Source organism: Chelonoidis abingdonii, chromosome 1 (genome assembly GCF_003597395.2).
Source record: "Chelonoidis abingdonii isolate Lonesome George chromosome 1, CheloAbing_2.0, whole genome shotgun sequence".
NCBI classification, from domain to species: domain Eukaryota; kingdom Metazoa; phylum Chordata; order Testudines; family Testudinidae; genus Chelonoidis; species Chelonoidis abingdonii.
The window spans coordinates 45,306,535-45,329,138 of NC_133769.1; the positions used below are offsets into that span (position 1 = coordinate 45,306,535).

General features: G+C 40.8%; 1 protein-coding gene across 8 annotated transcripts in view; it reads left to right on the forward strand.

Annotated features, from left to right (window-relative positions):
• The window catches only part of CADPS2 (calcium dependent secretion activator 2), a 591,461-nt gene that overhangs the window by 213,866 nt on the left and 354,991 nt on the right, over positions 1-22,604 (forward strand). For all 8 annotated transcript variants that reach the window (XM_075065313.1, XM_075065326.1, XM_075065319.1 and 5 more), the window contains exon 4: positions 15,598-15,678. In XM_075065313.1, coding sequence (XP_074921414.1) covers positions 15,598-15,678 — 81 coding nt within the window. The remainder of the gene's footprint in view (positions 1-15,597; positions 15,679-22,604) is intronic.

The following is a 22,604-nucleotide window of genomic DNA, read 5'->3' on the forward strand; positions in this document are numbered from 1 at the left end:
TTTGTCTTTTCTCCTCTTCTGCTCCCAGGAGAATTTCTAATTGGTTGCTCTCTGGTCAGATCTGCCTATGAAGAAGAGCTATGTATCTGTGCTGTGCCGGTGGAATACGGGACCTAGCAAGGAATTAGTATTAAAAATGTTTCCTTTCTCATGGTTTTGAGAACTTGGCATTTACCAGGAAAACCAAGATTTTTAAAAATATATTTTATACCTTTTATTTTATGGAGATCATCATCATTTGAAAGGAATTTCTCTTCACGGCATTTGAGTTAGACAAATAGGATGATGGTCTTTGCTCTCTTGTTTTGAATGCGTAATATATCAGCAAAAATGCAACTGAGAAATAAAGTAGAGTGTATTATAGGTGACAAAGTGAACAATACAGATTTTACAATAAAGCACAATTTAAAATGCATCCATTCTATGCATTTGTAGCATGGACTTGTGGTAATGGAATAGCCTGTGCAGCTAGATAACTCGTTGGGTTACTTAGTCTTTTATTTTCTTTCAAATTTTCCTAGTGAACTATACAGCTTCAAAATCTATCCTCTATCATCATCATCCTTTGACAGAGAATCTGCAAGCATAAGAGTGATTTATCTAAAAGTAATTTGACATTGTTTGTCACAGTCTTCTCTCCCAGAAACCCTCCTCATCACTCACTGTAATACAGGTTGAAATTTTTAATAGATAAGCAAGTTTTTTTGGCATGTCTTGAACTCAAAGCACGGGGATGGTAGGCAATGTCTTCATTGTGGAGTTAGTCCAGATGATTTGCACTTTGGTTAGCCTAGCTGGGGCTATGCTGGACTTTCAAACTACACTGCAAAGCCCTGCCTGAGTTGCTGTATCCATGTGTGTTGCTAGGACTTCTGCGGCATGTCCCATGGGGGTTTTTCTAGTGCTGTCCCTGTGGGTGCTCCACTCCAGGTAATGGTGTGTCCTGGCAGTGATCGGAGATCTTCAGTAGCAGTGCCCGGTCAGGACGCATGTGCTCAGCTGCTGTCTCGCAGCATTGTTAGGGTCTGCCTCCACCCCACCAACATGCAAGAAAGCTGAACGTAAATACTATATGTCTGCGAAGGACATCAATTTCTTATTTTCCCACCTGCAATCCAATTTTCTTTTGGATGCAGCGACGCAGAGAACAAAGCAGCCATGCTACTGGCCCACTCCGCAGGACAAGGATCTCAAACGCCTTGACTTCCTGGGCTGCAAAGTTTATACTACTTCTACTCTACAATTTAGAATTGCAAATTATTCCACCCTCCTTGCAGGCTATGACTATGACAATTACAACAAGCTCTTTGATTTTGCCTCCCATATACCAGAGGACAGGGGAGCGGACTTCAAGTCAGTCCTTGTCGAAGGTCAATTGGTGTCTAGGACGGCACCACAAGTGTCAATGGACATGGCAGATACAGCAGCCCACACCACTGCAGTGGTGATGTGCCAGTATTCCTGGCTGTCTGCATCTGGTATCCCCAAGGATTTGCAGACCAAAGTGGAGGATCTTCCCTTTGAGAAAGATAAATTCTTTTCCAAAAAAACCAATAAAGTCCTTCACACTATGAAAGACTCTAGAGCCACTTTGCGCACACTGGGCATGTACCCATCCATCCCTAGGAGACAACAGTATCAACCTTATCAGAGGCCCCGCGCACAACAATATCACCAACTCTAGTCTAGGACGTATGATACTGGGAGAAACCGCAATAGACTTCCTAGGCACAGGCAAAACCAGGTGCAACCAACTACTTCCCACACATTGGGTAACAAACAACAATTTTGAAGTGCTGGTCAGGGCTCTGCACATCCACCCCTTGACTCCGCCGCCTATTTGCCCATTTGGCTACCGCCTCCAGGCTTCCACCATGTCTGGTTTGCCAGACTTTGCACCTCATGTCAGATTCCAGCCTCTGCTTTACTTGACTGCGCCAGTTCCCAAAGAGCTCTACCAAACCGAGGAAATTACCATTATGTTCAGTGAACAACTTATCTGACGTGCCCGAGGAAAGCCAAAGTATTAGTTGCAAGGAAGAGGTTAATTGAGATCAGATGTTCAAGCATGTCCCTCCAATGCTGCGTTTCTACATTAATAGTGTGCTGGTTTTCTGCATCTGTGCATTTATTCAACTTGAGCCTGGACTTGACCTCCATCCATTTGGAGATGACCATGTTGCTTTAGAGCATCAGCCAAATTATGCCAGCAATTGTACCCAGAAAACGCGAATAACATTTGGCATTCTTGTCAAATATTTTGCAATGAAAACAGAACACTTTGCCAGTTGATTTTGAGTAAACTAGTCAATGCCGATTCAGTTTCTCACCATTCTCGATCACTCTTTCGCAGTGTGACTTTGAGAAATGTCACCGCTGTTCATTTACTGGAAATGTCATATCCTTGATTTTGCCTGACCTGTTCAAAATTGTACAATCAATATAGAGAGCCCCCCAACCTGAAGCAAATACTCACCAGCAATTACACACCACACAACAAAAACACCAATCCAGGAACCAAACCCTGGTACCAACTCTGTCCATATATCTATTCAAGGGACACCATCATGGGACCTAACCATATCAGCTGCACCATCCGGGGCTCGTTCACCTGCACATCTACCAATATGATATATGCCATCATGTGCCAGTAATCTGCCATATACATTGGCCAAACAGGACAGTCTCTATGGCAAAATAATAAATGAACACAAATCTGACATCAGGACATTCAAAAATCAGTAGGAGAACACTTGAGTCTCTCTGATCACTCAATAACAGACCTTAAAGTGGCAATTCTTCAACAAAAAAACTTCAGAAACAGACTCCAATGTGAAGTTGCAGAACTGGAATTAATTTGCAAACTAGATACCATCAGATTAGGCCTGAATAAAGACTGGGAGTGGTTGGGTCATTACAAAACTTAAACTTAATTTCCCCAATACTAATTTCTCCCTACTGTTACTCGCACATTCTTATCAACTGTCTGTAATGAGCCACTCTCTTACCACTTCAAAAGTTATTTTTCCTCTCTTTGTATCCTGCTGTTAATTGATTTATCTCGTTAGACTGACTTAACACTTGGTAAAACATCCACATCCTTTCATATATTTATAACTGCTCCAGTATTTTTTTACTTCATACATCTGATGAAGTGGATTCTAGCCCACGAAAGCTTATGTCCAAATAAATGTTAGTTTCTAAAGTGCCACAAGGACTCCTCGTTTTTTAAATATTGACAGAGTTTAGTATTGCCAACCATAAAGCAGGATCTGATGTATAATTTGTGGTGTGCAGTTTTTCTCACTGCTGTTTCGGTCATAATGTGAGGCTAATTCTTCTTTATCATTTCTCTCCTTTTCATATAAACCAGATTTTTCTTTATCATCACTCTCCTTTATGCCACCAGGAAAACTAGATGATTCTCCATCACTTTCTTCACATTTCCATTTCCATTTCTTCAGGTAAATCTGCTAATTTGCAATTTTAAGCCTGGCAAAGGAAGTAACAGTATTTCTTTTAAATTGATGCGTAGATATGTGTTCGGTAGATATCTCTGGTGTCTCATTAAATATGTCCTGTATTAGTCACTACCTACACTCTTCAAGTCTTGAAACGCGAGTACACTTTACAATTGAATTTTGTCATCTAGTGACTGGAAGGAATACTACTTTGCTCCATCTAGTGTCTTGCCCCAGCTTTGCATGATAGAAAATGGCATCAGCTGTTTCAATTTTCCTGTTTGGATTTGAACAGACCATGGCATTTCCCTTTAATTGAATAGGCCCACAATAAAACAAGGTTCACAGTATCACAGCTGAGCTCTCACTTCACTTCAGTTTGTTCTTGTATCTCACCGACTGATTGGCAAAGCCCCACCCTTTATATACCCATGAGACCATGGTCGACAACATACTAGGACAACATTTGAGGAAAATGTAGTTCTCAGAAACTCTGGAAGGTTCTTCAAGATTCTACAAAAGTCAAGAACATTTTAGGAGGTTAGTGAAAAGTGAATCCAAATACGAAATACATGAAACATTTTTCTTTAAATGTTCTATTTTCCCTATTGTTGTTAACAACAAAAATAGCACAGCAAGCCTGGCACCCTGCAAGCCCTGCACCGCTGTCGGTCTCCTGGGTTGCCTGTCTCTAAATCCAGCCCTAAGTCACAGCATCTGGTAGCTAATAAGGAAAAAGTATCTGCCATTATTATGTTTTCTATTTATACCCTCAAATCCTCTCCCTCTCCCCTCATTTCTCTAGATTAAAGAGTATATAAAAAAAAAGATAAGGTGACCCTCTGGTTAGACTTTTCTGATTAGTTAGTTTACAATTATCTCCTCTTGGTGCTAGAGCAGAAGAAATGATATCACTTAATTATATTAGAGATCTTTTAATTCCTTTTAGGTTTTAAATATTCAATGGTTCATTTGTGGGTTGCAAACGTAGTTGTTCTTCAATATATTCAGCATTAGTTATCACTTCGTTTCAGTTCAGGCATTTAGTCTAAACTCTTCACTCACTCCAGTCATTTTATGGACACAAACCATAACTTTTTATTCCAGTTTCAACTTCAGGTATCCAAACTGAAGGTATCCATAAAAAAAATAGAATACAAATATAAAAATGAAAGAAACATAAAACTATACTACCACATTATTTCTGAGCCATTCCCTTTAGTTATATAGTTTGCTAGTTTTATGTCAAATTAGTATTAATCTAGTGAGCTGGTCAATCATTGCAACAATGGCAGATTATATGAAGTTAATTGATATTATAACTTTACCTAGAAAGACAAGAGAAATGTCAGGCACTGGAACTTCAAGTGTTACATTAAAAATATATGTACCAATGTACCAATAATGAAAATCCTTTTTTTTTCAAGATTTAAACCTTGTGTAGTATTTCAGGTATCATCCACTTACTCGTGTACAAATACATCTACAAAACACATCCCCTTTGCTGACCAAGAAGAAAAGAAAGGTAGTCGCTGAACAAATCAGAAGTCAGCTTTGTATTGATTATTGCTAGGCTTTTACTGCCTTTTAGACCCTCTCTTAAGCTGTTTGATAAATGCAATAAAGGTAAATAAATATAGTACCAGGTGTGTCTGTAGGGAGAACCTTATTGAATGGTTATTACAAGTATCTCATTGATTTACTACTTTTAGGTAAGACAGTAATATTATACTGAGTATATTTAGACAGAGGATATTTCAGGTGTTGAATATCATTGTAGATCTTTAGATGACAAATATTTTGAGACTTTTACAAAATCATCCTGTGCTCATTCTATTAAAGAGAGTATTGTGTGACAGAATTATTCACTGCTGATGTTGATTTGTTGACCATATATAAATATAGCCTTTCTCAACATAGTTTTTCAAAATAAGTAAATAAGTGCTTATAAAAGTAAGAGACTGATGTCTCTGGTGCCTCATTTAAGGTGGCGACAGGTGCTATGCAATTCTATTCATCTATCTGACAAGGGAATGCAACACTTGCTTGGTGGAATCAGTTATCCCATCAGTTGTATACAAGCAGCTTCCACTGACTACAGTGGTAGTTGTATATGCACAACTGATGGGATGAATTGATCCCCTAGTATTTCAATTCCATGTCTTTCTTGAGCAGAGACTGTCATTTTTGTGACAAATGGCGTGGTAGTTTAGACATGTGGACAGATGACTATGATAAAAACAAATTTTGTCAGTGGCAGAGTGTTCACTAATTTTTGGATTTAAGGTTGTAAAACAAAGCCTCACCTATACTAGTAGTGTGAGTTATACATGCTGGGAAGTATGGAGTTTGCCATTGTTTCAGAGCCTGCTGTTTCAGACTAACTTGTAAAACTATTCACACATTTAAAAATAGATTGCCAAGATTTGTGTGGTAAGATTTGGATTCACCTGTTTTTGGTATGATTGCAAAACCCAAATAATCTGTGGGGAGAAGATCTGCATTTAAGGATAGATTCATCAGTGAACAGAAAGACAGTGTGCCAGTATGCCAGTATTTATGAACAGTCCTGTGAAAACAAACCAATAAATGCATGTGATAGAGGAAAAATCATTTAAGTGTGAAAGGAAATAGATTTCAATGTTAAGCTCGTTGTAATGGTTTAATTTTCCAACCTTCTCTTTTTATTGGATTTTTCCTTCCAAACCTGTTGTTAGTTCCCAAGTTTTGAAAAGATCTTTATAATAGCAATACATTATAGCCCTGAAAAATACAATTGGAAGAAACATTGTAGACTTACAATTCAGTATCTGACCACCTACAGTTCTCTGATTTCCTCCCCTCAATCCCTAAACAGACCACAGTGAGTGAATAAATATTTTAAATATTTGTTTCCAGTTCACAGTGTGCAGGTGTCCATGTAAACGAGTACCCAATGCCTGGACTTTTATCTTTGTATAAAAACTGACGAAAATAATGAGTAATCAAGTGGACCCTATCTGTGATTCACAAAGCCACATAGAGAGCAAGCCACACACTTTTTTCAAATGATTTTTCCAAGTACCAAAGAGAGATGCAACTTCCTCCAAAAGATTTGGGATATGTTATGTGGTTCAATATGGAATTCTTCTACAAACTGTTTGCTCGGATTACCAGGTTGGGAAGAGGAAATGAGTACCCTTAGAGTTATGAGTCCTTGATGTCCTGGAACTTCATACGGCAGAAAAAGTATTTTAAATTCAGCTCAGGAAACAAAAGAAAAATTGAACCGCATAATTATATCTAAAATGTTGGATTTGAGGGGCAACAACAGTGCCATGGACAGTACATGACAGAAAGGATCTTGTGCATAAATGAGTGAAAATTCTGGGCCTGTTCAATTAAAGGGGAATGCCACGTTCTGCTCAAATCCAAACAGGGAAACTGAAACAACTGATGCCATTCTCTACCGTGCAAAGCTAGGGCAAGACACTAGAGGGAGCAAAGTAGTATTCCTTCCAGTCACTAGATGACAAAATTCAACTGCAAAATACAAGGAGGACCAGACTTTAACTCAGACCAAGGCAATCTTCACATGAATTGTTAGTTTCAAACGTTTGGTTTGGCCACTGAAATGAAAAACTGAAATCTACCTGGAAGATCCTGCTAATGCAGAATGCAGCCACTTATCTGTGTAATGCATTTGGCATGAATAATATTTGTATTGATTCTGAGTCTGCTTCCTAGTCCTGTTTACTACGGGATTTAGAAGCCATCAACATCCTGAATCACACTTCAAAGTAAATTGGAACATAATTGTTCAAGAGGGCACCTCTCTCCGTATGCCATGGCTGTTAAGATCACTTGGGAGATTTTCTTCATCTCAAAGCTTGGTCACGCCCTATATAGCAACAGGGCTTTCTCAGTAGAGTGGTTCTGGCTTTGGAATTGAAACTATCAAAGCCTACATCTAGTACGTGGTGTAAAGGCCTTTTATTTGGTTTAGTGTCTGGTTTTTTACCCCCGATTTGTGCTCACTAATTAGTATTTTAATCTCTTATCAAAGCACCTAGCTGCCACGGCAGTTGGCATTATAGAACCAGTAAAATAAGTGTGTTCTTATGTTTCTTGGTTTACATTTTCTTTCTTTTTAAACATTTTTCTGCAGGTTAATATTAATTCAATATGCTGACTTCTGCAGTCTTAATTGTATTTTTATGAGATATGGTTGAATAATATAGGCAAGTCGAGGACTTCTAAGATACTTTCAGGGCCCAGAAATTCTCACCATGGCAGGTCCTGTATGCATACTTTTAAGCCAGAGTACAAGAGCAGTCAAACTTGCATACAGAACTTGTGTGTGGAATAAGAGAGTCGAAGGGATACTTGGAGTAAGATACAAGATTTTCATGTTTTTAAACTTGAAATGTAGTGTTCTGGGGTAAGTCAGCTTAAAAATTCCAGACACAGCTTCTGAGAACTTTCTTTTTTGGCACATGTCGAATGTAAGAATTATATAACTCAGGCCAGTACAGTGCATGTAGTTGTTGACGAGTCTTGTTGTGTAGCTACATGGATACTTGTCAGCAGGGTGTTGGATATATGTTGTGAAATTTTAACTCCTTCTTCATATAAGCAGAGAGACCAGAGTGGCATAAAAGGGCCCCAGGAGGATTCCCCTGGCTGTCTCCTGAGGAACCCTGGCATATATGACAGTCTGACAGTCTAAGAGCCTGGGTCTGGGAACAAAATGGGGTGGGACTGCAGCAGGTAGCACCGCAGAGATTTTGGACAGCCCTGCTGCCCGTAGGCTGGAGGGCACAGCTTGCTGTAATTTAGCACCAAAAGGCTGTCTAAATTACACTAAAGACCACTGTGGTCACCAGAGAAGCCCAGAATCAGAAGAGCACAAATGTGGCTTGCAGACAGCTGAGCACCACCTGTCCCTGACTGGCAAAATCTGTGCTGCACAAAATGTCACCCATGATATGGAGGCAAAAGGAAGGGGAACTCTTAGTGGTTGTGATATACAAAACAGAAATGTATACCTATAATTTCCAAAGGAGAAAATATTATCTCTGTATTTGCACAGGTCCCAGTATGGTAGCTCGCTGTGGCTGCGCACCCTCCCTCACACCACTGGTGGTGTGGTGGGCCAGTGGCTCTGCATCTGTTTCCTTCCTAGTCTTGTCAACTGTTGCTCCACTCATCCTTCAACAGCTTCTGAGTTCAGGTGACAGCTCTCCAGTGATGTCATGTAACAGTCCCACCTCTTTGGGGTACCAAAAGTCCAAAATCAACACAAAGAAGCAAACTCCTCTATTCCCTCAGAGAGGTCCTGAGTAGGCAGCATTCTTTCCCAGTTCCTGGCCTCAGCCACTTCTTTCCCACATTCAGGGCTGGTCTACACTACGGGGGAAAATCGATCTTAGATACGCAACTTCAGCTACGTGAATAATATAGCTGAAGTCGAAGTATCTAAGATTGAATTACTCACTGTCCTCATGGCGCGGGATCGATGTCCGCGACTCCCCCTGTCGATTCCGCAACTCTGTTCGGGTTGGTGGAGTTCCAGAATCGATATAAGCACCTTCGGGGATCGATATATTGCATCTAGATGAGGCGTGATATATCGATCCCCGAGCAATCGATTGCTACCCGCTGATACGGCGGGTAGTGAAGACTTAGCCTCAGTGTTCCAAATCTGCTCTCCATCCCACCCAGGCAGCAAATGAGCTGGGCTCTCCCTTTTTAGCTCCTCACTTGATGTTGGGTATCTGCTTCAGGTGTCATGGGGTGGGGCTGATTGGCCCCCAGCAGCCCATTAATTTGGTCCTAATTTGTGAGGTTTGTACACCCCACCACATGCCTGTTTTGTATAATTTTAAAAGCATGCCTTTACAGTATTGGACTTCTTTAAAGGTGATCTATAAAGCGCTTTCAAGTGTGTGCACTTTTTTCAGCTTATGAAATTCATGGTCTCTGAAGGTACGCTTTACCTTTGTCTTTTTTTCATAAATTCATAGATTAATTTTTGTTAGCATGCCTCTTTTCATGATTCTTTTTAAAATAGTGCTTGTAAGCCCCCTGCCTGACAACATGAGTGAGAGATTCAAGATTTCAGCTATGCATCTTGCTTGATATTATTATTTGTAGGCTTGGCAGAATTTTTATTTTTAATGACGATGGATATTGATATGTATTTTTAAGCATTAGACAAAAGAAGAGTTTTAAAAGTTGTTAGGATTTAAAGTGTACATGCTAACATATGAAAACTGTTAAAACATTTCATAAAAGCTTTGCAGGTCACCTTTTATAATACACCTTTTATTTTTTAGCTGCAGACAGATTGAAGTGAAAGTACTGTGGTTTACTTTAGAGCGTCCTTCAGTGGGCCCTGAAGTTGTCTTTTGACTTAGGATTTCCTGTAAATGATGTATATTTTATTTTCAACCAGAAGAGAGATAATTTTAAGGAAAAGATCCTAGTTACTTTTTGCAAAGTTTTACAGATTGTATGTATGAAAGGTCTTTCCTCGTCTTCTTGTGTTTGTTTTACTTTGATTCCTCTTTGCACATAAGCTTAAATACTACCAGTTTCATGAGGATTTTATTTGCCAAATCCAGCATATTCTCTGCACTCTGTAGGTTAATTGGGAGAGGGGGTTGATTGGGTGGCAGAGGACTAGGAAGAACTAAGAACTGATTATGTAAACAGAATTCCCTTTGAAATCAATGGGAATTCTGTGTGTGGAGCTTACAGCGTCAGGACCCAGATCCTCAGGGATCAGGGCCTAACTTTCACCGATGTCACCTTTGAGGATTTGGCCTAGGCCATTAGGATGCATTGCTATTGGAGCCATCCATCGCTACTATAGGAGATACTGATCCTGCAAAGTGCAGCGCTCCTTCTGTGAGGTGGTGTGCCCCTGAAACTCATGATGGAGACCAGGAGAGTGCACGGCCTTTCGAAACTTGCAGGAGGATCTCTGCACCTTCCAGAATGAGGTCTGTTATTAAGTGTAAAAATCTATAATAGTGCAAAGATTTCAAATTTGAGTCAGAATGTAAAAGTTTTAGGGCTTGATCCTGCAACATGCTGAGCACTGCATCCCTAATCCCACAAAGCATTGAAGCATGTGCATAATTTCTTTGTAGGACTGAGCACTCAGACTCTATAGCAGCATTGAATTAAGTAAATTCTTAAAAAGGAAATAAAATATTAAAGCAAAATACTTCATTTGGCTGTCATTTTATGCATCTGAAAATTGTAAATCTTATCAGAATTGTAATCCAGAATTTAGTCTGTAAGAAGACAAGAACAAAAAAAACCCCTCAAACAAACAAAGCCCCCAAACCCCATTGCCAACACCTTTGAAGAACTAGACTCCTATTTTGATAAATAAATTTAAGAATTATGTATTTTACATATTAAGTTGGGGTTAAATGAGAGGCAATTGTCTGATAAGACATTGAAGAGTGATTTTTGTCCACTGTAACACTCTATCTGAAACAAAAGACTGATAAGAGTTTTTAATAAAGGGTTTAATAAAAAACAGTTCCAGTATTTGGGAAAACTATATACTCTGGCCTTTAAGTAAACCTTTATTCTGCTTGGTTTGCCTGTGCAAATAATTTAAGGTTGAAACCAATACTCTGATAAGATTTTATGACCCCAAAGATGAGCCTTTATTGATACTATCTCCAAAAGTGCTGCTGTTGTTGATTAGGTGTTGGCCTTTTGTGTTTTCTGGCTTATTTGAGAGTTGCTGATCCTTCTACAGTCTGTTCTTAGCTGCTAATCCTCACAAGCTTGAGAAATTCTAAGAACATTGACCATCTTTTCTGGGGTCAATGCACAACATTAGGAGTTTACTGCTCTTAGAGGCTGACACACTGCAAAGACTTACGAACATGCTTAACTTTATAGTTGAAGTCAAAGGGACTGCTCGGCATGTGTAAAGTTTAGCACATGTATAAATCTTGGCAGAATCAGGGCTTCATAGACCTAGTGTTGCTTGGAACAGGTATCTTTTTTCGAGTACTCTTATCTTTGGTGACAAGGAAAGGGGACAGTATGAAAAACCTGTATCTACATATTCCACGCCTACCATATTTCTTAATGCCACATACTCACAGGACAGCCATGAATCTGAACCTTACCCTCTCATTCCCAGGAGCAGTTCTGGACTCCATTTGTTGCTAGGACAATGGAGGAATCAACCTTTTCCCCCTCTAATATCATAAGAAGGCTTCTAAACTATTCCGCTGTGACTGGGATCGTCATTGAGCACATCCCCAGAACACCAGACATTCCGGACTTAAGGGAGCAATGTGACACCATCCTCGTTGCATGATCCTGCCCCCACCAGCATGACCTTGTACGTATGTGAGGTCATGCTGGTGGGACAGAGTGGTGCTTTCTTCAGTATGGTGTCCTCCATCCCATGCAGTGTGATGCTGGACAAAACCATGTCCAGTTTTACATTCATACTGGACAGGGGACAAAGTTTGAGGGAACAGACCTGTCCAGCTTAAAACAGAACACGTTACCTGCCAAACAATGACCTTTATTGCAGCATAGTGGCTGACAACTTTTCCGTGGTTGTATGCAATGTTGTAGCTGTGTCGGTCTCAGGGTATTAGAGAGACTAGGTGGGTGAGATGATGTGCGGCTTGAAAGCTTGTCTCGCTCACCAACAGAAGTTGATCCAATAAAAGATACTACCTCACTCACCTTATGTCTCTAACTTTTCCCGTTGGCTATCAGATAGAAATGCCATAGGGGGAACTCTTGGCTACCTCAGGTAGGCACCTCTCAGGGCCTCCCAGTATAGCAGAGTCCCAACTAGTCTGCATTGAAAGAGATGATCACTGGGGAACATTATGTGGCCCAGGAGCTGCCAGCCACTCAAAGAGCATAGAAGAAAGTTATAGTGCTTTTTGATTGATGTGATGGAAATGAGAATGGGCCCGAAAGCTGCAGATGTGTTAAAAATATTTTGAATTCAGTCATTAATTTAGAATATGTTTAAAGCTGCACATCTGTTATTTCACATTAATATGAAATTAAAAAGTTACAAGAAACTAATTTAACATTAATGAAATGCTCAGGGGGGAGAGCGAACTTTAATAATTGTGGATGTGAAGAACTATAATTTCTGTCAGGTTGATATTCCTATTTGTATATAATTAAAATGTTTTAATTTCTTCTGTGAATGATATTTGACATACTCTGTGTGTATAGGAACTCAAACGAACATCATGGAGTTTAGTGCATTACCTCTTGGCAATATGATTACCTCTTCCACTGCAAGTTGTTCTTGTACTTTAGCCAGATTTTTCATATAGTGCCATTTCCCTTTTGTGTCAAAATGCATGAACATGGGTTAGGGTCCTTTAGGTAATATAACACAGTCAGAACTGCAAATCATTCTGTCCTTGGATTTCAACCTCTAAAAACATGGGTGCTCATTCAGTAGACATGTGCTCCCTTTCCATATTGTTTATGCACATAAACAAATAGGTAGCAAACTGATCAAGATATTATGCTATTGATCTGACCTGTGGTTCTTACTCAGATAAACTGACATTGAAGCCAGTTTTGCCTAAATAAGGGCTATTACAGCAGAATCTGCGTAAGCAGAATGACCTCCATAAGTAAGTAGCCTTATTTGCCACTTAGGCAGAATTCCCAGTTATTGGAGGATGTCATTTCAATAGAAATACTATTTATGGAGCTGAAGATGTAGTGCCATCTAGTCTGGTATCCTGTCGCTGACACTGGCTAGTGCTAGTACCTTCAGAGGAAGATCCAAGAAAAACATGAAGTAGCTAGTTATTGTTTCTCCTAACTAGTCTCCTGCCCAATCAGTCCCAGTGTCCTGCTAAGCAAGTCTCAGTATTCCCTGCACTCCACTTCCCAGTCCCAGGTTCCCTTGCCAGGTTCCTTGTTCCAATCTACTTTCCCCACCTCTCCTTTGCAGGTGTGACTCTTGTCTCCTCTGCATTTGAATCAGGCAGCTTCCTTCTCCACTCAGCTTGAGTCTAACATTAAGTCACAAAATACAGAAGAGCCCCCCTGTTCTCAGTTCAGGACCTGGACCTGGCATGACCCTCATCAGACCGAAGCTGCAATTGCAAGGAAAGTGCTGCTCAGCCCTAGGTTGGAGCATGCCCAGTAAAGACAATTTTAGGGGATTTAGCTACTAAAAATGACCATGTGTGAACTGAGATTATTTTTCAAAGGTTTATAATTTGGCTTAATGTGGGTAGATTATCACAGGGACAGCAAAAGACACATCCCTGCTGCACAGGCCACTCCCTTGCCAATTTCAAGTCCCTGTTCCAAAGCATGGAGCAATAGAGCTGTTCAAGGAAAAGATCATTTAAAAAAAACAAACCATTGGCAAACAATATATTTTTCCTTAACTTCTTTCTTGGCAGTGACTGAACTATTTTATTTGGGCTCAGCCTGAGTCAGACACCTCACATAGAAAATGTCAGCCCAAATGGTTATAAGGAACTGAAAAGAGAGTGCTGTATGAAGTGCTGTGTAACCTTAATAGTCAATGCTATCAGCCCCACCTATAATAATAATAATAAATATACCGTTGCTCTTTTAAGAGATGGGAGAGAGAGTAAAATATATTGAGGAAAATGGAGTGAAAATGTAGGCTGGAGAGAGGCAAGCAATTAGCAAAAATAATTGACTGTCAGAAAGGATTTGTTGATGAGCATGTGAATAAAACTAGGAGGTCTCTTGAGAGTGTCCAGGAAGGCATAACAGCATGTAGTAAGAGAAGAGCTGGTAGCGAGAAGGCAAGGAGTAACGAAGTTGAGCAACACTCAGCTAAGAGTGTTTTGTCCCCAGATCTCACATACCTTGTGCTGGTCTTTGTAATCTGCATTGTCTGTGGAGCACAGTGGTCTTGGCAGTTCATAGATGGAGATGTGGTCTCTAATGTAGCTTGGACATGATCCATTAATTGTTTTGAAGATTAGGTCCAAAGTCTTAAACTGGCTATTATAACAGCACTTGGAGAGAGAGTACGATGTCATGGGTTTTGCTCTCTATATATGTTGATGACACCTGTCTGCATATCTCATTCTCCACTGATGCAATCACCACCATGATAAGATGCCACAATGCTTACAAGAGATCATCTTTCTGGATGAAGAGCAACTGGCTCAAACTCAGCCCTGGCAAAACCAAAATGATCCTGGTTGGCCAGGGAGATGCCTTGAAGGACTAGTTGGGAAGCTATCAGTATATCTAAAGCTGAATATGAGAACAACAGAAATACTCCCACTGATGTAGAATGTGGCTGCTTGTCTCCTCCAGGGTTTAGGCTACCATGAGCACATCACAGGCAATGCTGTACTCCCTCCACTTGTTCCCATTCTAAAAATCAGCTGTTAAAATGGTTCATGTGATTTTAAAATGGCATGGATGGTTCTATTTATGTAATCTTAGTTCTTCCTCACCCTCCCTGTTTTTTTGTCACACTCACCTACTGTATCTATCTAAAATTTAGCCTGTAAGGTCCTTTGATAATCTTGCATTCTATCTCCCATGAAGCACTTTTGGAAGTTACAGTGTCCTAATAATGAGGAAAATATTGGGAATTTTTAATCACAACTAATCTATATAAATCTCTTTGTATGTCATAGCTCTAGTGGCTAATGTCTCCATGATAATTTGCATTTGTACTTGTCATGATACATTCAGTGTTCTTGTAGCTGTGTTGGTTGCAGGATATTAGAGACAAGATAGGTGAGGTAATATATTTTTTTGAGTTTACACAGAGCTGAAGAAAAGCTCTGTGTAAGTTCAAAAGATTCTCTCTCTCACCAAAAGAAGTTGGTCCAATAAAATATTATACTAAATAAAATATAAATAATATTACCACATCCACCTTCTCTCTAATGATGATATATTGCCATTATTCACTTACAAATTAAAATTGCCTTGCATTTCTGATGAAAGTCAGACCTTTAATATTTGTGTAACATTTTACTATAAATACAGAAAATGTTTGAAGCTTTTCTGTTATTCCCTTATTTTGAAATGTTGTTTTTATTACAATTAAAATAGGCAATTACCATAGCTTGTCCCACATGATTAATTTTTGCATTTTGTGTGCTCTGTACCGAAGCTGGATAATGCAGATGAACAAGCAGCTCAGATCCGACGTGAACTAGATGGACGTCTACAAATGGCAGAACAAATGACAAAGGTAAATTATGATTGTCACTTTCATGCCTACAATTTTAAATGGTGTGTGTGAGTGCGTGCGTGTACACCATATACCCTCCTGAATATTATAACCATTGATCCTTTTAAAAGGGAAATCAAGCAAATTAGGGCAGTTGTACTGTGCAGCAGTTTAGAAGAACAGACTAGTTCCAGACTAGAGCATCTGTCTGTCTCTCTCTCATTTTATATATATAATATAGACACACACCAGGTGGGAGGAGAGAGAGAGGGAGACCTTGATAAGTCATATATAGTGTGATCTGATTCTGCCGTTGTCAGCGAGCTCAATTGGAGAGAAAAGAGAGTGTGTGTGTAATTCGTACACATGTGAGTATGATATGGTATAAAATTTGTATTCACATGAGTTTGGGATGGATTTTGGCATTACAAGTAGCAAAGCCAGAGAGTTGTGCAGGCCATCCTAAATAGTAATGGATGGATTAAAGAGAATTTTTTTTATAAATGTTTTAGAAAATTAGATCTATTTTTATATCCCTCAACCTATAAAGCCAGACCAGAGTGCACCAGTGACCTGGTAATGCACATCAGCAGGGTCCATATGGACAATTAGTGAATGGCAAGCTAGTGCAGGGTAGATTCACATGTCAGCTTTCTGTGAACGAAATAATTATGTAGACAAGGCTATATAATTCCTATGGCCCAGAGCACGTCCTCCCATATTAAAAACTATGGGCAGAAGATAATGGGGAATAAATCTCCGGCAGTATTCATTAGGAGAGAACATCCCTGCCTTTGTACCACAGGCCACATCACTCCATGGTTGGGGGCTGAATTTCTCAATTGCAGAAAGAGCCATATGGGCCTTCCCCACACCCAGTATTCCCTGGGCCATAAACAAGGAACTTCTATACCAGTTCTGTACTCTGTGGCTCCCCAGCCCCTTGCTAGTGTAGCTCTAATGGATATCCCAATCATATATATGGTTTGCTCAATGTGTGTATTTAAAAAACCCTTCTCTTCCTCTTCAAGTGCTTGCTCATGTCCATTCCAAGTAGGTGTGTGCATGCCACGTGCACAGTTGTTGGAAGGGTTTTTCCCCTAGTGGTACCTGTCATGTCGGCCCTGGAACCCCTGGAGTCATGCCTTCATGGTGGTGTATATAGGTCCCTGCCAAAACACCACCTTCTCAGTTCCTTCTTAATGCTACTGATGGTTGTTGGAGCAGCTCTCTTCTTTTGCAAGCGATCCACTAGTGGGCCTTCTCATGTTGTACCTGTAAATAGTTAAAACTTAGTATTAGTTCCAGTAGTTCATAGTTAGTTAAGGTAAGTTTTAGTTGGGGGGCTCCCCCCACCACCTTTCCAGACTGGGGTATACCTCGGTCTCAAGGATTCAAACCATGTGGGTCCTATCTGAAGCCTATGCCAAAGGAAGACCCACATGCCTGCTGCTTAAAGTGTTTGGGGAAGCCCATCAGACTGAGAAGTGCAAAATCTGTAGAAGCTTCTGCGCAAGGACTAAGAAGGAGAGGGACTTTAGGGTGACATTGCTCCTCATAGGAGCCAGCCCTTCATCCGCAGCCAGCATAGGTGGCATTCGACTCCACGTCCAACACTTCGGTGTGGAGTGCACTGGCCTTAGTAAGAGAGGCTGTGGCGCTGAGAAAGGACTCGGGCTCCAGGGACCCTGCACCACCATTCCCCAGCACTGAAGACCTCCTCCGAAACAAGTGCCAGGCATTGCTGCCATTCGCCAGAGCTGCACAAGAAAAAGAAGAGGTTGCTTTCCCACTAGAGTAGTGGAGTGAGGAGACACCAGTGGGGTGCATCTGCACTGGGTCACCTTGTTTCGGATATGACTCAGCTGGCACCGTCGATTCTGGCCTCACAGGGAAGTCCGTCGAGTCCGGTTCTCATGGAGTCCCTGGTGTGGAGTGGTTAGGTGAAGGAGTTAGACCTTCTCTCCACGCTGGACATCTTTGAGGCAGGTAGAGACTTCATAGCAATGATGGCACAGTCCCCCACACAGGCACCACAAGTGGCCGTGTGCCTTCTAAGGGCAAGCAATGATGTGACCCTCCTCTTCCTTGCCTTGACACTGTTCCCCGGCACCATCTCACTCCGCAACACCTTGGTCACAGAGATCAGAGTCCTTGTCTGACTCGAAGGCGGATTTGTATGCATCTAGGCGATGCCGGCTCCACTCCAGACGAGAGGAAGAGCAACCATTGCCTATGATGCCGTAGCCACCGCAGTGGCAGACGCCTGCTCAGTGGCCCTTCTGGACCCAGTGGACCTACTACCAAGCTCAAGGGCTGGAGTCCAGGTCCTTGTAGGTGGTATCAGAGCAATGGGCCCCTCCACCATCATCATCTGTAGCCTGTGAATCTCCATGAGGCTTAGAGATGGGCACACAGGCCAGCACTGAGACCGCAGCAGGACCCGGCACCGGGGCCAGTACCAGGATGTGTCGGCGCAGGGGGATCCCCGCAACCGGAGGGTCAGGAAGACCTGGTGCCCGTGGGCATCTTCCTTATCCTCCCCTGATGAAAGTGTGGCGGGAACATCCACCACGCTTCCGGCTATGGACAACTGAGTCCACAAGGAGTTGCTCAGAAGGATGGCTCAAAATTTGGATATGCAGGCAGAGGTGGAGACTGACCCATGGTTGACATTCTGGTGCCTGAAGATCCCTCAGGGGTGGCTTTGCCCCTCATTAAGACCATCCACAACACTACTAAAGTGTTGTGGCAAAAGCCCGCCTCCCTTTCCCCCCCCCCCCCCGCCAAAGGGGTGGAGAGGAAGTATTTTGTGCTTTCAAAAGGGTATGAGTACCTGTTCACTCACCCTCAGCTGGGCACTCTGTTGGTGGTTTCCAACTAAAAGGAAAGGCAAGGACAACCGGGACCTACTCCTAAGTCCAAGGAGGCGAAGAAACTTCGGTAGGAAGGTGTATTCTTCCGTGGGGTCCATCTTCACATTTCCAACCAGCAGGCAGCCTTAGTTGCTACAGTTTTAACTCTTGGACCATGTTGTCTAAATTCAAGGAGCTACTCCCGGTGGACTCCCACTAGGACTTTGCTGCTGTTCTTGAGGAAGGCAGGGTCATTGCAGTGACCTCCTTACAGGTCTCTCTAGATTGGGTGGACTCGGCAACCCATATTTTGTTGATAGTCATAGCCATGAGAAGGCGCTCATGGCTTCAGGTCTCGGGACTCCTGCACAAAGTTCAGCAGACAATCTAGGATTTTCCTTTTGACTGTTTAGGGCTTTTCTCGGAGCAAACAGACTGTAAGCTCCACAGCCTGAAAGACTCATGGGCAATACTAAAGTTCCTGGGGTTTCATACGTCTTAGCCTGGTAGTTCTCTTTCCTTGCCTCAGTGGTTTTATGATAATGACTTTTCACTTTCAAGTGTCTGTTTATAACTTTTAAGCTAGTTTCAGGTTTTTCAGGTTGCTCCTGTTTTTTGTTCTGTTCTTTGACTAATTCTGACAGCTTTGCCATTCTGTATAGCTGTGGCTAGGGTTAAATCTCTCTTCACTTGTAGCTGCTGTGAAAGGTTTTTATCAATTAACCCAATAACCAGCCTGTCTGATATTTTTAAGTTTTGCATTCCCAAAATCTCAGTTTTCAGCCAATACATGTAGAGCTCTTATAAAACATACATTTCTCCTGGTTCTTGAATTCTCTGCTGCAAAAAAAATGCTCTTTGATAAACCACATTTCTCTGGAGTATAAAGACATGGCCAGACATAGCCAGAACTCCTTCGCGGTCATGTTTGTGATTGCTTCACTAAAATCAAAGGATTTAAATATATGCTCTGCCTGCTGTCCCATAGCATAAATTACAGAAAATACTTCTACATCACCAGTTTCTTTGTGGAGTTTGTTTGCAATGCAAAATCTTGCAAAATTATTGTTTCCAGTCTGTCCATTGTGAATGTTTGTCAAAGCTGAAGTTCTCTGGGGCATTGAAGAGTAGCAGACTGACAGTCGTACAACTTTTGTTGCTTTGTTCCTTCTGTCTGTAACCTTTGTTGCTGTTTTTGTTCTGTTTCTGTTCTTTCTTTTCTGACACTATGCCATGTTCTTTTGTATCAGATATGGACTGGTCACAACTTGCTTATACACATCAGCTCTGTTCATCATAAGATCCTTTACTGCTCTGCCAGATATGGCTGAAGTTTAAAAATGGTATTTTTTCTCACAGTGCCACCTAGTTGCTGAACAGTATAATACTGTTTACCATTCCATTCCAACAACAATTTAAGACTGGTTTCTTGCACTCAGAGGAATTGTTTGTCATGTGTAAGGTATTCCCAGATGGCTTTTATTTTTGACTGTCAAAATTAGGAATTATGGATTCTTTCCGTGAAAGCTGGCTTTTTTACCAGGAGTGATCCAACTTAAAAAGACTGACAGAACTGCAGTCTTTGGTGATCAACATATATTTTTAAAGTTTCCCCAGCACATGGTGTTTTAAGATCTGACCCATGTTTTCCTGTAAAATATTACATACTAATTTTGATATTAGAGTTCATAATTATACACCAGGTGTATATATTATCAAAAAAGATTAGCTACTGCACCTAGTGAATGCAAGAATGTTAGAAAGTGTTGATCTAGGATAGGATAGAATCATTCAAGAAGACAAACTACAGTATATTTGTTATCTTTCCAGCTGACAGAACTTAGAAATGTATATCAAAGTGCATCTTCGTAGAATGGATTTTTATCCATATTAGCAAATTATGCCACAGTTGAGGGAGCTTTTTGCTTTCCTGTAAATATTCGCTTCACAATAAAAATTGTCCCATTACCATCAGAATAAAGAGACACTCATGTAGTGTGATATGTTAGCCATAAGTTTGGGATCTCTGTAGAGCAGGGGTCAGCAGCCTTTCAGAAGTGGTGTGCCGACTCTTCATTTATTCACTGTAATTTAAGGTTTCGTGTGCCAGTAATACACTTTAATGTTTTTAGAAGGTCTCTTTCTATAAGTCTATAATATAGAACTAAACTATTGTATGTAAAGTAAATAAGGTTTTTCAAATGTTTAAGCAGCTTCTATTAAAATTAAATTAAAATGCAGAGTTCCCCGGTCTGGTGGCTAGGACCCAGGCAGTGTGAGTGCCACTGAAAATCAGCTCGAGTGCTGCCTTTGGCACGCGTGCCATAGGTTCCCTACCCCTGCTGTAGAGCATTTAAGTCACAGCATTACTGCAGTAATGTTGAAATGCTAGAGCCAATGTCCTGGCCAAACTCCAGCTCATTGTTGTATCAAGCAGGCAAGGTACTAACAAACTTCAACAGGACTTTATTTTTACAGTGGAAACCATTTTACCAAGCTGCTGCTGCTGCACACTCTGTAACTCTCACTCCGCCTCCTCAACTCCTCCTCCCTCCTTCCTGTTTCCTGTCCTTTCAGACTCCCAACAGCCAGTGCTCCCAGTTCTAATAATTACAAGCACATCTAAACACCACACTCATGTAATCATATTCAATCATTCAATGGTTGCCAGTTCAATTTCTCCCCTACTTTCAACTGTCTGTTATTTTTCAGTCTTCAAAATGAGCAAACAAATGCTGCATTTCAGTAATGGGTGAATTGATCCCTGAGAGTTAGGGACCAGTTCTGGCCCTAATTCCAGCTCCAATAGGTCACTCTGGCTGCATGCAGGGACCATTCTGCTGGGGCAGAATTCCATCTGCATAGGAGCAATGTAGCATTCATGTAAACAGCATTACATTACCCACCTTGCAGCCTGCAGTGTACGGGGGGGAGAATTGGGCTGGGGGAGACTTACTGTATGCTATGGCGGTATTCTGGCAACTTGAGGAAAGGCTGCAAACTAAGCCCCATTAGCATAGATGACCCTCTCTCTCAACTGATGGCCTATTTTAATTACCTATCACAATAAGAATGGACTGACAAGTACTTTCACTTATTTTAATAGGTAGGATGCGGCATCTTGTGGGGGGGTGTAATTAGCCTCTTTGAGTTGGTAGGGCTACTCTCACCTTTTCAAGTTCTCTGCATGTGTATACATCTCCTCATTATGTGTTCCATTCTATGCATCTGATAAACTGGGCTGTAGCCCACAAAAGCTTACGCTCAGATACATTTGTTAGTCTCTAAGGGGCCACAAGTACTTCTGTTCTTTTTGAGAGAGAGAGTGTGAGAGAGAGATTACCTACATGTGATCCAGGACTAGTCAAATATCTCTGACACGAGGGAATGATACTCACCAATGATTAGAGAAGCGCACACACAAATAGAAATAAGAATTCCCTATAATGCTTTTTAACATAGCATATATTCCTATCAAAATAAGTAAATAAAAGCTGATAACCATAATGTAACATTCATGGTACTTGGGGCTTTAGATTAAATGCCTTAATTTTTAAAAGTCTGTTAGTGTTTGTTTATTTTGACCTTAAAGAAACTTAAACTGCATTCTTCTTAAGATGCATTTTGACTTAGCCTTTTCTTTCAAAAGTTCAGGGAGATCATTCCAGCCATAGTCTGCATCATGTTTGTCCATGGTCCCTTTCTTTAACAGCATAGGTTTAGACCAGTGGAAAATTTCTTTGACCTTTTACATTGTGAGTCATTCTAGTTGGCAATATTTGCTTCATAACAGGGTTTTATTAAACTTTTTTCATTTAATTGTTTTATTAGGTCTGCCCATGATTATAATACACATTTATGGGTTTGTCCTATATAATTTAACAAGACTGTAGCTAATAGAGTTTAATATAAATTATTCTAAACAATCTACAGAGTCTAATAGAAAATTGTTTCTTATCTACAGAATGTTTAAATCAGCCTGTGGAATTCAATGCCATGGGTATAATTCTCTATAAGATTCCATAGGATTCTTCCATAAAGGAACTTGAAAGATATGAAAGAAGACTACTTGAAATGTTTGTTCCACTTCAT